At 34.0% G+C, this 16,591-nt stretch overlaps 2 protein-coding genes across 5 annotated transcripts in view; one reads left to right on the top strand and one right to left on the bottom strand.

Moving 5' to 3' along the window:
* The window catches only part of LOC149804583 (DNA repair protein XRCC3-like), a 28,520-nt gene extending 27,049 nt beyond the window's left edge, over nt 1-1,471 (top strand). Inside the window, exon 7 of the mRNA XM_089932846.1 lies at nt 1,219-1,471. Within this exon, the coding sequence (XP_089788972.1) occupies nt 1,219-1,464 (246 nt within the window). The 3' untranslated portion in view covers nt 1,465-1,471. The remainder of the gene's footprint in view (nt 1-1,218) is intronic.
* A 1,368-nt stretch (nt 1,472-2,839) lies between these two features.
* LOC149804582 (uncharacterized) overlaps nt 2,840-16,591 on the bottom strand; it is a 57,709-nt gene continuing 43,957 nt past the window's right edge. For all 4 annotated transcript variants that reach the window (XM_089941865.1, XM_089941873.1, XM_089941889.1 and 1 more), the window contains exons 6-8: nt 14,647-14,850; nt 11,284-11,421; nt 2,840-7,256 (exon numbers count right to left, since the gene is read on the bottom strand). In XM_089941865.1, the coding sequence (XP_089797991.1) occupies nt 6,883-7,256; nt 11,284-11,421; nt 14,647-14,850 (716 nt within the window). In that variant the 3' untranslated portion in view covers nt 2,840-6,882. The remainder of the gene's footprint in view (nt 7,257-11,283; nt 11,422-14,646; nt 14,851-16,591) is intronic.

The raw sequence follows: 16,591 nt of genomic DNA, 5'->3' as shown, positions 1-16,591 counted from the left end.
TGACACATATATGGTACCCAGGGAAACCAGATTCTTTTGGAATATATTCCAGGGTACTTTGATTTCACAGAGTTCATATTAAAATGATAAGAAAATTCTAATCTGCATCTATTGGTGAGTACCCGACATTGAAAGCCTTCCCTGGGTCCCAGCCAGTTAAGTATTGAAAAATAATCATACACTAAATCCAATACTTTTAATGGAACATGATTTTCCCCAATTTTGTGACAAATATTTTCAGGAATGAAGATTATGATAAATATAAAGAAAAACTTGAGGAATGCTTAATTAATTTTTTAATGTTGTTTTACTTATAAACTTGAGGTTTTATCTGTGATGCGGTGATGCCATTATGTAAATACATTCTGTTGCCTAATTGCATGCATTGAATTAAACCGTATTGTTGTTCATTGTGTTGTCATACTGGGATCATATTTTAAGGAGTTAGGTATCTACAATTTCAAGGCAAAATAAAAACGTAATTACTGGTGCACTGACATAAAATGTCCAATACAATAATGCATAAACAAATAATAATTAAGACAAAAGGGAGAGGTAGTGTTACAGCAATCATGAATGCTCTATTGTCAGCGTTTGATCAAGTTATACATAAATCTAAACTAGGCAGAAACAATAAGAAAACAGAAAATTAAATAAATTACTTTTCAAACAAGTATCAAGTATATACCAATTATTTTTAATAATTTTTGTTAGTATAAGTTTGCCTAAATAAATGCATTTAGAACTTGCCGTGTGATGTCACGAAGTTGTGGGTCACATTATCCGTGGGTCATGCACTTTTTAGTGTTTATACCTATTCAGTTGGGGGGGGGGCTTATACATGAACGGGCTTATACGCGAGTATATATGGTACTTTTGAAAAGGTGCAAGCAAGTGCATCAAAACTGGGTAGTCCAGGATACAGATTAGAAATGAAATTTGTTATTAACATGATGTAATGGTGCAAAAATTAGGACAACGGTAACACTATGCTCCATTCAAAGAATATGGCAGAAGCATAAAGAAAATTAATTTTTGTTGTTGTTGTTATGGACTGAACTTTACATAGCTCAGCTCAAGTGCCTTATTTGGCACTGATGTCTGTTGTTTTAAATAAGAGTCGCTAATAGTTTGATATCCTTCTATACTGTAAGTGATCGTTCTCAATGTCTAGCTTGTTTCACACATGATTTATGAAATTAGTATTTCTTGTTACAGGTGTCAAGTTCCATGAACAAGACAGGTAGACAGCTAATTCCTGCCCTTGGCTTAGCTTGGTCTAACATGATAATGACACGCATCATGTTATCTAGAACCAACCAAACCATAACTCTTAATGACTCGGGTGTTGATGGAAGAATTGAGGCTACTATCAGGCAGCTAGAAGTTATTTTTGCACCACATTTGCCAAATGTCACTGTTCCATACATTATTGACAGGGATGGAATTAAAGGAATTACATAGTTATCAATTACTAGTTGTGTTTTACTGTGAAAAAAATGATTAGCCAATTTCATATTTTGTGTTAAAGTTTACAGTAATAAGCATTGCCAATGAACACTTAGAATCAGCTCACTTGGCACTTGGCTATTACTGTGTAGTTGTCAAGTATTTTGTTGCCAACCTACTGTACATACTTGCTTATAAGTGTGATCCAACTGCAAACAACATAGACCCTACTCTGCCTTCACATAATGCAAACAATATAGACCCTACTCTGCCTTCACATAATGCAAACAATATAGACCCTACTCTGCCTTCACATAATGCAAACAATATAGACCCTACTCTGCCTTCACATAATGCAAACAACACAGACCCTACTCTACCATTGGGGCCCCGAGTGGCCGAATGGTCTAAAGCACTCTCCGTTACGGATCACTACCATCTCACCTCTGTCTGCGCCAGTTCAAGTCTTAGATTCAGCCAATGTGGGTATGTGAGAAAGCTTGCCAGTAGCTTCTCGTGGGTCGGTGGTTCTTTCCGGGGTTTTCCCGGTTTCTTCCTCCACCATTAATACTGACCGCCATGTATAGCCTATCGTGTGCTGAAAAATGGCGTTAAGCCCTACAACAACAACCTACTCTACCATCACATAATGCAAACAACATAGACCCTACTCTACCATCACATAATGCAAACAACATAGACCCTATTCTACCATCACATAACGCACTAACAGATAAGGCAGATAAGGATGTCGTTCTGTTCTGTTCTCTGATTACTCCTAATAAACTATATAGATCCCAGATCTGCTGGCACATTATGCGATAATAGATCTGGGTGTATTCAAGTTTTATTGTCTTGTGAAAAATGATATTTCATGGATTGGGGTAGGGGGCCTATTGCTCCCACAATAGGGCCATTGTTTGATGATCTTAAAAGCGGTGGTTTGCAATAAACATTAAATTTTAAAAATCCTGATACATCACCACCAAAATAACTAAATAATAGTCGAGTATGTACTTTTTACAAATGTTATGATCTTCCCAAGCCTTCTAGTACCTCGTTAGCCAGAACTTGTCTGATTTCCATTGTAAAACAACTTCTGGTACATGGCTCTACTTGGACAGAAAGTGATATTTTTTAAGCATAACAGTATATCAAAAACTTTGATTACAAACTATATTTGTAAAAGAATTTTAAGTTTTGTTCTCTTTTTTTCTCCAAGTGTTAAATCTTGCATAGAGCAGTAAGATGCCTAATTGGATGTTGATTGTTGGCCTTGATATCTGAATGTATATTTAGCATAATACTACATTGGGAAAATTGTAGTCCTGTTGAGTGCATCATTAAGATCTATTTTAAGATGCTGATTAGTAACAAGTGCAACAAAGTATGTTCTGAATAACTGATTTACTGAAAATTGTAAACAGCATCATCAATATGAACACTGAAAACTTTATGAACATACGACAAATATGAACATTAGTAATCAATTGTAAATCATTGCAGCAATACATTGTAACTGATTACATGATTGCTTCATTCATAGCCATTCTTCAGACTCCCAAGATATCAATAACATTTTTCATCATCACAGACAAAAATAAACAAATTATTAAATTAAAAAGAGACAAGTTGATTAAATTGCTGATATGTGAAATGTTTGATAGGTTTAAATGGAATGATATACTAGGATCTTGCAAGCTCACAATTCAAAAGGTCCACATTAAAATAAAAAATATTGACCTTGTGATAAACATAATACTGTACTTGTAAAATTTCACAATGTAAAGAAAAAACTAAACATATTTGATAATCAAGCAATTTTTTTTAAAATTTGAAAAGCTATTATATATAGTGTTTTAATTACAAGGGAAAAAATGATTATGAGTGTGCCAGAAAGTTTTGAGTTTTGTAATAAAGGGCTCATGACCATAATAGTGAAATTAAGTTAATAAATATATCTGCACATTTATGTGATGAAATGATTGTAGTTTCATTTTGTTTTACACATAGTGTCTTGATGAAATTACTTTAGCACTGTGCATTCACAAACCTGGATTGTAACTGTTTTTAAGGATGACTTATCTATATTTTCTGCCAAAGTAGATTTATCTTCTGGTTCTAGGGGAGGGGTTTTGAGAAAGTTTTTAAATCAGTGATTTTGAACTAGAATATGAATACTAATCTTTGAAGCAATTGGTGATTTGACTGTATGATCAAACAGATCTTTAGAAATAAACTTGTACACTACATTTTTGCTACAGTCCATTTTTAAATATGGCATGGAACTTGTTGGTGTAAATCTACACATTTGGCACAAAAACAAGTACTCATACTGACAAGAACATTAGTACAGGGTTTATTTAAACAAGGTGTCTCGCCTGTGATCCATGCTCTTATGCATTCCAGTCTATCTCATTGGTAAGAATGTTTCAACATAGAAGTTTAACACGCAAGCTTGAAGCTTATATAGCAACTGTTGTTCCTGGAAAACAATATCTACATCTCACAGTCTGCTAGTGCGGGCTTGATTAAAAAATGTATCATTACATTAGCTGCATGAAAGTCTAAAGAGGAAAATGTTTATTGCAACTGTAGCTTCAAAATTATATCTGTCTCTCACCATATGCTTGCATGGACTCAATAAAATGGGCCTTTATTTAAATGAATTTACGATTAATTTTTGTCGTAAGTTAACATGAAGATTCATGTTTACAATTTGTATTAATGTCATCCCCTCACGTTCATTTCACCACTTTCTATGAGGTATACTCTTTTTATTTTTCTGAAAAAATACTTCACCAAATTAAGAAATATACAAACCATAACACAAGTGAAGATAAGTTTCACAGGAGTATAATTCATAGCAGATGACATGGAAATTCCTGTGCAAATAGACCATTTTTGCAAGTCATCGTTAGTAATTTTCTCCATAGCATTTTGGATCAAATGGAACAATATTAAACTTTTATTATTTCACCTTGCTGATTACAATTTTTTGAAAGGACAAACTAGTTGTCAGGTTCTGTAGTTTTCATTTTTAATTTGGTGAATATTTTCAAAAACGTGGCACTTCTATCACATCATGCTAAAAAGGACTTTTATCTCCTTATAAGGGGGCTGCAAGTTCCGTTTAGCGTCTTACCTGTGAAAACAAGACTTTGAGTAGCAGTATTAAATCAATGTAATAAAATATTTCTGTTCTACTTAGAACACTGGGATACTGTTGCTACCCAGTAAACACGTACTTCTTGTTTTTCAGGCAAGACCAAAATGACTCGTTTACAAGACCATCACTTGTAATAGTTTATTATCATTGTTTTAGTCCTTTGTCCAGCTGTCCATACAGAAAACTCTGAATAACTAGTTCTGTCAATTGGGGTATTATGGGACAAAAATTAAATGGAATACAATAATAGGACTTATTCTTGGACGTTATTGCTCCAAACAGGAAGTAACATTGGCAAATAACAGTAATTGATGCTTTGCAGGATCTATTTCGACCATATATCTCTCACATGATCATGGATGGGTCATGCAAACACAGTGTGAAGTCGGGTTCCTCTGTGTATTATCTGACAATTATTCATTTTGAAAAAAATAATTTTCAAAACAGGTAAATTAATGAAATACAAAAAAATAAGAATGTAAATAAACAACTGTTTGCTTATATTTATCAATCTACTGTGATTGTTATATCTTATATTGCACACACTTTAACAAAAAACTTCACAGGGTTACTGATGATATGATGTTTGCACTGCCAGAAAGGTAACTGCTGTGTCAACCTTTTCATGCGTTCAAGGAAATAAATTATTAGATTATTTAAGTTTCAAGACATGATCAACTATTTGTTAAAAAATTTGTGGTCCATGATCATTCGATGCATGATATTAATACGAGCTTTTCAGTACATCTTAATCGCAAGAAGTTGAACATTTTTTAAAACACTAACAATTAAGAAAACAAAGGTGAAAATATTTTTTCAAGTGTTCAGAGTTAATGCAGAGTAATGGCAATGAACATAATTTCTATGATTAATTAATTAATTAATTAAATAAATAATTAAGTAAACTTGTTACTAATGTCATCAAATTATCAAAGCTGTGTTGCAGGAAATAGCAGCTAAAACCCCTGCAATATCTAGTAGTTTTATCTTCAGTACAAGCCCAATTTACTCAAAATATTAACCTACCTAATGTACTTAAAATCAGATACATTTGCCACAGAAATAGAAAAGTCTGCTATTACCCTGTCAATGTCCCACAATATATTTATCAACCAAACAAAATGAAGTTCAGTGCTGGCGCCTGTTTAAATATCCAGACAATCAGAACAAGAATAGACTTTATTATGTTGGGTTTTTAAATAGTGTCAGGCACATATTTTTCTGGAATGGAAAAGTAAGGTTTTGGAAGAACTATTTAAATACCAATGTGCTGCAAAAGTGACACATTTCACTGTAAAACAAATTTTTCACCTTTCCTTTGCCTCATATTCTAATACCAAGGTTGAGAAGAGGTCAGATGTTACATGTGATAATTAAAATTTACTATTGTGTGGTAAATACCTATAACAAATTTATGTGGTTTGTCTGATAAAACCCTGATTAACCATCTTCGCAAGCCAAGGATTTTATATGTTATTCCTATCTACACCTTCGTGGATCGTGCAGATGTTTTAGTGCTTTGTCCTAGTGACATCTATTGGATTTCATGAGTTGCTTCCCTTAGTATGCAATGCCAACTAACCAATAGCATGTAACAGCAATGCATTGTACATTGGCTGAAAATGGTGGAAGCAATTAACTTTAAAAGGATACTTTGTAAGTTTAACATTGAAAGTATGACTGCGTACCAAACAGAAGTCATTACAGGTGTATTTGAATGAAAGGTATTTGTATAACTATGGACCGGCAGTGGAAAATTGCTTATTTATGAGTCCATTCAGTTGTGTGCTCCCCTTGTCTCAATTCATGTAGAAACAGTGTTCAAATCTGAACAACTTAATTTTGATTGGATGTGATGGCTTGCTGCTGCATCCACTAAAATTCACAGACCTGAAGCACATAAATACCTGCCTGATCTGCTAATGTGTAGATAGGGTTAACATATCGGAATCTTGGCTAGCGAAGATGATGATTAACATGAAATGCAACTATTTTGAAATAAACTGGATTGGGATTGGGATTAAAACACAAGTTTTAAGATCAAGATTTTAATTCTTATCATATATTTTGATCCTCATCTGATTTCATGATGGGTCTATTTGAATTCCCATCTTTGTCTTACTGCCACTGATGTTGTCATTGTTCAGGTTTTTTTCTCATATACACTGAAAAAATCTTTCTAAACTGGAGATTCATTTGAATACTTTTTCTTGAAGAATTTAGTTGTAAAATCAATAAATATATTTTAAAATGAATAAGTCACATCAGGATTTGAGCTTATAACTGACATCTGTATCCTCGTCCAATTCCATGATAGGATCCATTTGAATTCCCATCTCTTTTACACTATCACTTGTGTGAGACAATGTGTTCTCATTATTCAGGTCATCTTCTCCTATAGTTTGTATAGAAATCTCTGAACCAGGAATTCCATGGGCTATTTCCTCATGATCTAATTCAGTCTGCATCAGGTCACTTGTGTACACAACCTCCTCACGGTTGATGGTGTCAGTGTTGCCATAATAACTGGTTATGTTGTCTATCTCTTGCGGTTGTGAGAGTACTACAACATTTCCACCCATGATGTCCTTGTCCTTGTTTGGGTCTTCATCACCATCTTCATTCTGTTTCACAGATTCTGTTAAAAGAAATATATGACATTATTCATAAAATTTAGAAGTTCATTTATGGTGTAAATAATCAAGCAGCTCAATCTGAGTGTCACTTCCTTTGAAGTCTCAACTTGTATTCTTAGAAATATCTGTGCAATTAATATTGCTTTGGTTGAATTTAATAGGTAAAAGACAAATTTGTGACTCGGCAGTCTTGTAGTGAGGATTCAAAAAATCTTTTGTTGAAAAGCATTCTCTACCACGGTAATTGTTCAAAAACCTTCTCTAGTGGAAACGAACCATGGGTCATCTCCTTCAAACTGGTTGACTATGACCTACCTGTTGAGCCTACCCCAGAGTTTTGATAAATTATTGGGTGAAATGATACACCTGTGCTGTGTATCAATACAAATGACACTCAACCGACAAGAGGATACATTATTGATACACATATCAACTTCATGGTCTTTCTATCTTTAGAAGTTTTCTCAGTGGTGGCTGGTGTATTTTTATGAGTGTTGACATACTGGTTGTATTTCCATTATGCAGTTTACAGACAGACATATACGTAGCATCTATTTATGTGCCATTTTCATCAATGACAAGATAACAACAATACTATGAAACAGACTACATGCAAGTTGTCAGTGATTTTAATTCAACATTTTAGGTCATTTGAGGCTGCCCCATTTTATCAGATGCATGGCTTATCTTGGCCACCATGCCCTTTGTTTTGTACTGCATTTTAGCTTTAAAAACATTACCAATTTCATGTCTTCACCTAAATTTGGAATACATTACTGTTATATTTAAAAGAGAAGAAATAGTACAATTTCTTTGTGCATGGAACAAGTCCACAGTTTGGAGTGGGGATGTAAACTGTGAAAATCTATCACATTGCCATGGCCACTTGTTTTTATTAGTGAAGAAAGAAACCTATTAGAAGAACCTGCTCTGTTTCAATAAAATAAAAAAACTTGTGCAAGGTGAGAAACTCATGCAGTTTGAACTGTACCCTTGCCGATTCTGTGATATTTTTTATTTATCCTGTTGGCATGTTCAGTCACTGATTAAATACGTCAAAATAAAAATCGACTTTCCAAATTTGCTTCGCATGTGCATCTTAAGTACTTTACTGATTATTTACTAACCACTTTTGCTAAAAGTTTCTATGTTGCTTTGCCAATACTTCATATGCATCATGCAGAGAATAAGCAATATTAAGTTCTGATAGATGATTATTGTTTGTCCTGAAACAGACAATAATCATCAGTCTGAATTCAGTGTAACATATATTTCACCATGTAACACATTATAAGTGTAGCAATCAAATCTGACCCAAGCAGACAAGATAAGAATCAACAGAGTAACTTTGTGTAAAAGTGTTTATTAAATAATGAATAAAATACTTCATTAGACACGGGGAACACATTTGGAATTTCTCCTTTATGCTGAACATGCTGGGATAAGATAATTAACATGGAATGGGGAGGGGGCATTACAAACTGTGACACTTTGCGTTAATTTGTAGAGGCAAGTGGGTATTGTCATTATTTTTTTAATAAACTGATTGTGGCATCTGTCTCGGGGCTGTTCCAGTAAAACATATATCCCCCGGGGGTAAGGCACTTTCAAAATCAACCAACCCACAACAGAAGCAATTTAAAAAAATTATAATCCACCATCAGATATGTTTTAATTAAAAAACAGTGCCCCCTACAGAATCATATTTTTTAAACATAATTTCTGGCTATGGGTTAGTGAGTGGTAGAAGCGATTTTTATATTGGGTTGGGGACAGAAGTGATTTAAATGACAGCTGAATGGAGGTAATCTACTGAATTCTTATAGATCATATAATCTGCTGCATATTTTTATTTGTATTCATTAATTATAATCAATCTTTTGTCCTTTTGTTTCTCTGTCTGTCAGCCATGTATGTCTGATACTGTGAAATCACAAATTTTCTTGGTGGCTTATTATATGTAGATGTCATTGGTCAGAACCTTTATACCTACTAATTTATTGTAGATGTCATTGATCAGACCCTTAATACCTACTAATTTATTGTAGATGTCATTGATCAGACCCTTAATACCTACTAATTTATTGTAGATGTCATTGATCAGTCCCTTAATACCTACTAATTTATTGTAGATGTCATTGATCAGACCCTTAATACCTACTAATTTATTGTAGATGTCATTGATCAGACCCTTAATACCTACTAATTTATTTTAGTCATTGATCAGACCCTTAATACCTACTAATTTATTGTAGATGTCATTGATCAGACCCTTAATACCTTGCTCAATCACGCGTAGGTACCAAACAAATGTCATAGGTAAAACGGGTTTATCACTCGAATCAATAAATTAATTTACCTACGCGATAAGTGATTTCAAATCACCAACAATAAAACCTCAGCAAACTTGAAATTTTTCAGTGCTGCTTCATTAATAATTATGAAAGCTGCCTTCATGCACACGTGGCTTTGTGCATTGACAGCCAAACACATGATCAACAGGATGCATAAAATCAATCATTTTATCGGTAAACAATAAACTCAATCCCCAAGATTTATCCCCTAATAAGTGAAATTCGATATTTTGATTATTAATAGGTCCTGAAAATGGTGACTCTTGTTGGTCATTATTCAGAAACAATCTTGATCACAACCACATGTATGTACAGGTCAAGCCGCACCCCATCCCCACCCCGGCACCCCTTCATCTCACCTCTGAAACTGCATAAATATAAATATATCCACACATTATGTCTTTAATGAATGTTCTGAAGTCATCATGTGAACATAACAATATATTCAGTTCTGACTCAATCCATTTTATGTCTTTAAAAGGAAGCCAGAATTGCAGATGACATCAGCTTCATGTCACTCTGATATACACAGGCTATTTGCCATTATAACACTAGGCTGTTACATGTACTACTACTGTTTCTTGATGCTGACAGGAACAGAACTATTAAAGTTTTAGGTGAGGTGAGGTTTTCTGTTGTAATCAAACCTGTTACTCCCTGTTTTCAGTATGCAAAGTCCTAGTATCAATTTATGTTTCAAACCATACTTATTTCATTTGCTCTTGCTTCTGTCTTTCTGGCTGTTTGGTGAAGATTGCTTTTTACCCACGAAATTAGATGGTTACTTCCAGACTTGGTTAAGGCTAGTTTACAGGCCACAATGTACATACTACAAGTATTTGCAATGAATCTCTGATGCAGTTTCTCACTGTTTGATATATTTGTCTCAAGAACATTACAAAGTAAATATACTCATATATGAGATTCAGTTAATTTATTTTTATTAGCCTAAATGGAAGTTTCTTATCACAATGTCCAATTTGATCATAAGATCAATGTCTAATTTGGTCAGTCTTATTTCCAAACAAATTCTATGTAGTATTTCACAAGTTTATGGACTGCAACCATCATACTACAGCAGGTTTTTGCTGTATAGTCAATGGAATAACAAAAATAGGACCTACCTTTTGTGTTAAGAATATGAGCCCTCAGAACGATTACAATCATTGATAGTCTGCCATTGTTTACATAGTCAATTCAGAAAAAAGCACTTAACGTAAAAACAATCCATTCCTATGGACACAATAACAACAACAATAAAAATAGCACTGTTGTAAAGTGTGTGTGTGTTTTGGATTTTTAATGTAGCTTTAAAAAAATTTCAGTCATATCGCTACAATGTCTGCAGTGTGGCAGTTCATACTGATGTCTAGTACTGGGGCATCATGCCACAGACATGTAGCATGATGTCCCACCCAGTCACATTATGCTGACACCAGGCCAACCAGTCCTAACACTAATCTCTTAATGCTGAGCACCAAGCGAGGCAGCTGTAAGTACCATTTTTGTAAGTCTTTGGTATGACTCAGCTGGGGATCGAAACCATGTCCTCCTGCATCCGAGGTGGACACTCTAACAACTAGGCCACCGGAGTGGTTCTGTTGTAAAGTGATATGTTTGTATTATCTTTGCTCCACAGGCAAGAAAACAATATTGGGGTAAATCCTTAACTAACCTTGCTCTACTCTGCTAAGCAATGACTGTGCCTCCTGCATTACTGAGATATGTTCCCCTCTAGCCTGCTCTGTGGTGATGGTGATAACCTGGTTTGTGTCAGACTGGGAAAATATCACTGATTCAGAGATGTCGAAATCTGAAATGGTAATAATGTGAAAAAATTTATGCTTTTTAGTGGAAATAATTATAGGTTACTGCATAACTTTGGGAGTGCAGTATTAGTCTGAAAATCGAGATCAAATTTTCCCATACAAATGCAGTAACCTTTTTATTATATACTCCATTTGTTTTCCTATCTAAGGCTTAATAATAAAGGAATACACTACAAGAAACAAAGTAACTGAATTTATGTTGTATTTTGAAATATATACAACCGTAGAACATCAACACACAATAATAATATTAATGCACACATAGCACTGCCCAGTAACCTTTGAACTTTGCCATGCAGTCAATAGTAGTTTCAAAATGAATTGTCGTTTTGGTCTACTTAAAATGACATTTAGAGTCATATTGTAAATGAATGCACATTACATCAACTTTTCCATTTGGTCTGGAATGGGTGGATTTTGGTTTTATGTTATCCTACTCAATTCTGCTTTTTTGATTATGATGGACTGGATTATCGAGTTAATTCAGTGCAGATTTCAGATGGAAATGTATTCGAAATTCCAGTACAATTCCTGTGAATATCAGGTTTTGCAGGACATGTAATTTGGATTTGCAGAACTAAAAAAGTACATTCGGAGGAAATCCAAGATCTGACATTAGTTTTTAAAACATTCACATTTTGGTCTGCTTAAAATTGAAATGTGGAGTCATATTTTGAATGAATGTGCATTGAAAAACTTTTCCAGTTGGTCCAGAATGGATGGATTTGTTTTTCTGCTGATCCAGCTTAATTCTGCTTATGATGTACTGGATTTATTTGGTCAATTCAGTGCTGTATGGAGAATACGATTTCAGTTGGAAAAGTAGTCAAAATTACAGTAAAATTTCTGTGTGTATCAGGTTTTCCATGACATGGGTCATGTCATTCAGATATGCAGAACTAGGAAAATTCATTTTAAGGAAATTCAAGATGCATAAATGTATTTATTACCAGTCTTATTACCATCTAAAGAAGAAATGATTATATCCTGTCACATGCATGCTCACTGTTGGAAGGATCCTAGCTATGACCTGTATCATAGTATATGTCTAATATCACTAGCCTGACACTGTATGAAAATATTTAACAGGGAAAATTGCAAAGCAGCTGTTGTATGACAGTCCATTTAGCAGGCAGAAATGATACTTTTCATTGTCTTGGCTTATTGGCTCTGGGGCTCTTAGTTTCCTACCAAAACCTTAAGTTGCATTTTTTTTCTTGAATTTAGTGTTTTGACTGACTTGTAAAATGGTATGTCCCTGATAGATATGCGATAGCTCTCAGCCTCAATATGCTTTTCTGTGCCCTTTTTATAGATCCTAGAGAGCAATGGTCATAGTCTCAACCATTCTATTCATGAACATTTCTCCTAAATAACTTTAAATTATCAGAATGTTATTTTCACATCTCTCATGCTTGTTGTTGACATTGAAAATATCACTTTCATTAGATTGCTTATTTCGAAGTCTAATATGTAAATTCGGTGAACTCATCCACATCGTTAACATTTTCATTTCTACTTTCAAAAGGACAAAACAACTTGTTTAGTTCATCCACAAATTTAATAAACCAAAAGCTAAAGCTTGTACTAAATAAGCTTACATAATTTCTTTACAAGTAGTTGCAGGGACCCTGAATGGCTGAGTGGTCTAAAGCACTTACTGTTAGGGATCACTGTCATCTCACCTCTGTCTGCGTGGGTTTGAGTATCAGGCTCGGCCAATGTGGGTAGTTGAGAAAGCTTGCCAGTAGCTTCTCATGGGCCAGTGGTTCTTTCCGGGTTTTCCCTCCACCATTTATACTGGCCACCATATATAGCCTATCCTGTGCTAAAAATGGCGTTAAACCCTAAAACAACAAGAAAAAGTAGTTCCTAATACACTATGATATTCTTAGGCACACTGTCATGCAGTACGAAGCCATGCAGTATGGAAAAATTCTGCATGATTCTGATAATGTAAAGGTAATGGAGAAAAAAAAAAGTATGATTCTTTTTCCAAATAAATCTTTAACTGAACAATTTTTTTTTTATAGTTCTGCAAAATAATTTGATTGGTTTGGAATGCCATCTTTCATCACATGATAGGCTATACATGACAACAGGTATATGTGGTGTAGCAGGAACCTAGAAAGACCTCTGGGAAAAGCTGCTGGTGAGCTTTCTCACATACATTAACTGAGCTGAGACTTGATCCAACGTGGACAGCAGTAAGATGTGACCACTTGACCACCTGGTCCCCCCCCCCAATAAACTGAAAGGCAATAAAAGTTTTAATTTCATCAAAATGGACCATTGGTTCAAAAAGTCCAATAATTTGAATTTACCTGAAAATAGCATTAAACAAATACAATTTATGTTAAAATATGTATTCTTCTGCGACTGATCAGACAAAGAATTTACCTTTTTCAATAATGTCAAGATATCAAATGTGACAAAATCTTTGCAGACATCTGCTTATATTTTGACTCTACAATATCCATGATGGGGATATAGTGTACTAAACATATCTGTCATGTCATAACTTGTCCATAGTGAATTTAATTTCTTTCGAGTCATTTCTGAAGGACTTCATGGGACTGAAACCAAGTCTGATACAAAGCTTTACATTGGAAGGACTAAGACAGTTGATTTATCTCATTTTTTGACAATGACTCCCACTGGCCTTAGAACTTTGCCCTTCCATTGCATTATATTGGCAATCATGCCAAATGGACATATTTCTAATTCTTAAATAACATTTTTCTCCTTTGTCAATTTAAGGCAGATGATAATTTGACAGTAGTAAATATTTAAGATGGATGATAAACTGACAGTAATAAATATTTTGCTCAGTACTGGCAAAAGACGAATTGTTTATAAATTTGGTTTAATTATTAATCAAAGGTTAATAACACCAACTATTCATAAATCGGGGAAAACATTTCAAACATTTTGTTTAAAATCTTATCAAGTAGTTTTACAAGCTCAACATTTTCCAATTAAAACACCTTATGTGCCTTGCATTAGGTTTTCAAAAAGATTAGAAGCAGGGCACTGGGATTTTAGAAAATAATCAGGCTCCCAAACAGCATGTAAAATAAGCTCTTGTCTACACTTGGAGAAGAACTAATTCTATCCATCATATTAGTTAAAAACAATAATTATCTTTGGATGAAAGAAAGAAAGAAAATTCCAGTCCCTGGTAGAAGAATTAATGGTCAGTCCCTCACCTCCATATTCCTCAACACTTTCCTCACTGGGTTGTAAAAGCACCTCTACTACCACATTGTTCTTGGGGTCAGAATGCAGCTTGCTGTCCAAGTTCATGTTTTCAATCTCTGACTTCTCGGCTAGATGACTCTTCATATGGACCTTGCAACTGCTGCTTTGTGAAAATACTTTGCCACAAACTTCACACTTGTATGGCTTCTCACCTGTAAATGAACATTATTTTTCACATTTCCAAGAAATAAGGAGATGAAACTCTCAATGCAAAAAAATAAAATCCCTCACTAATGTTACTTGAAACTGGAAATCTTATATAGTACAATTTAGCTTTGCATTCATTTTTGATGTAAACAATAAAACTGAAACCGTGTTTGGTGTAAGTCTGTTCAGTGACACAAATAGACAGGGGATGGATGCATGCACAGACACTGGGTATCTCAATGTATGTCAGTCACACTAACGATGATCAATACTACTACTAGCAATGGTGTGAGGCATCACACGAGTTAAAGGCATATTGGAAGCTTAATGAACAGACATAAAGTCCATTGCCTGTTTGATGTCAGTGTCATAACTTTAGCATGATTAATATAAAAAAGTACTCTAATTTTATATGATACACTACTAATGATGACAAATGGTTGTATCTTTGTTCATAGGTCAGTTGTTGTATTGGTTATAACCCACAGATGGACATGGACAACTAAAATTTCATTCTCATGGACCATAGTGTTAATGTTTGGCCAAATTACAATACTTTCATGGAAAGACCAGTAAATCTGGCTTACATTCCATGATGATATATCCATGAAGAAACTTTTACAATGGTTTATTTTAAAAACAATTGCCTTGTAGGTGCCCATAACAATAATCCAGTGGGGGAGGGGAGATCACCCCATTTATGTATAAATACCTGTGGGGTGACAGCAATAACATGAAAATGTTGTTAGGTTACACCCTACAAATGCAAACATTTTACCCATATGAGGTTTCTTGTAAAAAATTACTGTACTTTTCTGAAAATTATTTATTTTCAGTCAATCAGTGACCTTCATTCTTTTAAATACAGTATTTAATATACATGTACCATCACATAAAGACTGATAACATAGTGCATAAAATATTTAGTTGCCAGTGACCTGAAGTCAAAATCTACTTTCATGATAATTATTCACTCAACTGTATTTTCCTTGAATACTCCTGCAAAAGCACACCTGTCTCACAATTACATTTTGAAGATACTAATGAATGCATTTTAATTTGATAGCCAGTTTTAACATTAAACTTAAGACATTTTCTACAAAAAAATGTTTCCCTCTGAAACTTCTAGATATATGCAAAACAGGTATTTTGGTTTCTATGTGTATACACAGTGTATTTTGGTTCCTATGTGTATACATAGTATATTTTGGTTCCCATGTGTATACACATTATATTTTGGTTCCTTTAGATGGGCATGTCTGTCAAATGTTTATATGAAAGAAGTGATTGCCATAACAAAAGAAAGTAAATCTTGAAAACCACCTCTTCGCTGATTTCAATTTCACCAGTACTGAGAGACCAATTAGTCCTTTTTGGTGTTAATGAAATACAGAGTTTAATATTTTATCAATTATCAGAAGAAAATGTTTCCATGACCATTTTGTTCTACCCAAGATGAGCAAAATACACAGAAAAAAATCAGTCAAACAATTGAGAAATGAGATGAAAAAATATACTGCAAAGTTATATGTGCAAGACAGCAACCTTAAAAATAATGATCATGCAAGTTTGTTTAGTGGTCTGGTTTTGTCCCAGTAGATGCATCCAGTTTGACAAAATAGAAAAAATGCAATAATGTAATACAAACTTTAGTATTAAATCTGTACATTCCTCTTTCCTAACCTTTAATAAATGCAATCATCTAGTTTCACTTTTAAAAGTTGACTATTGTTAATGTGCTCAAAT

This window comes from Sinohyriopsis cumingii, chromosome 2 (assembly GCF_028554795.1).
Source record: "Sinohyriopsis cumingii isolate HCF-2022 chromosome 2, ASM2855479v2, whole genome shotgun sequence".
Classification (NCBI taxonomy): domain Eukaryota; kingdom Metazoa; phylum Mollusca; class Bivalvia; order Unionida; family Unionidae; genus Sinohyriopsis; species Sinohyriopsis cumingii.
The sequence above is the reverse complement of the archived record's forward strand: the minus strand, read 5'-3'. Positions and strand labels throughout refer to the sequence as shown.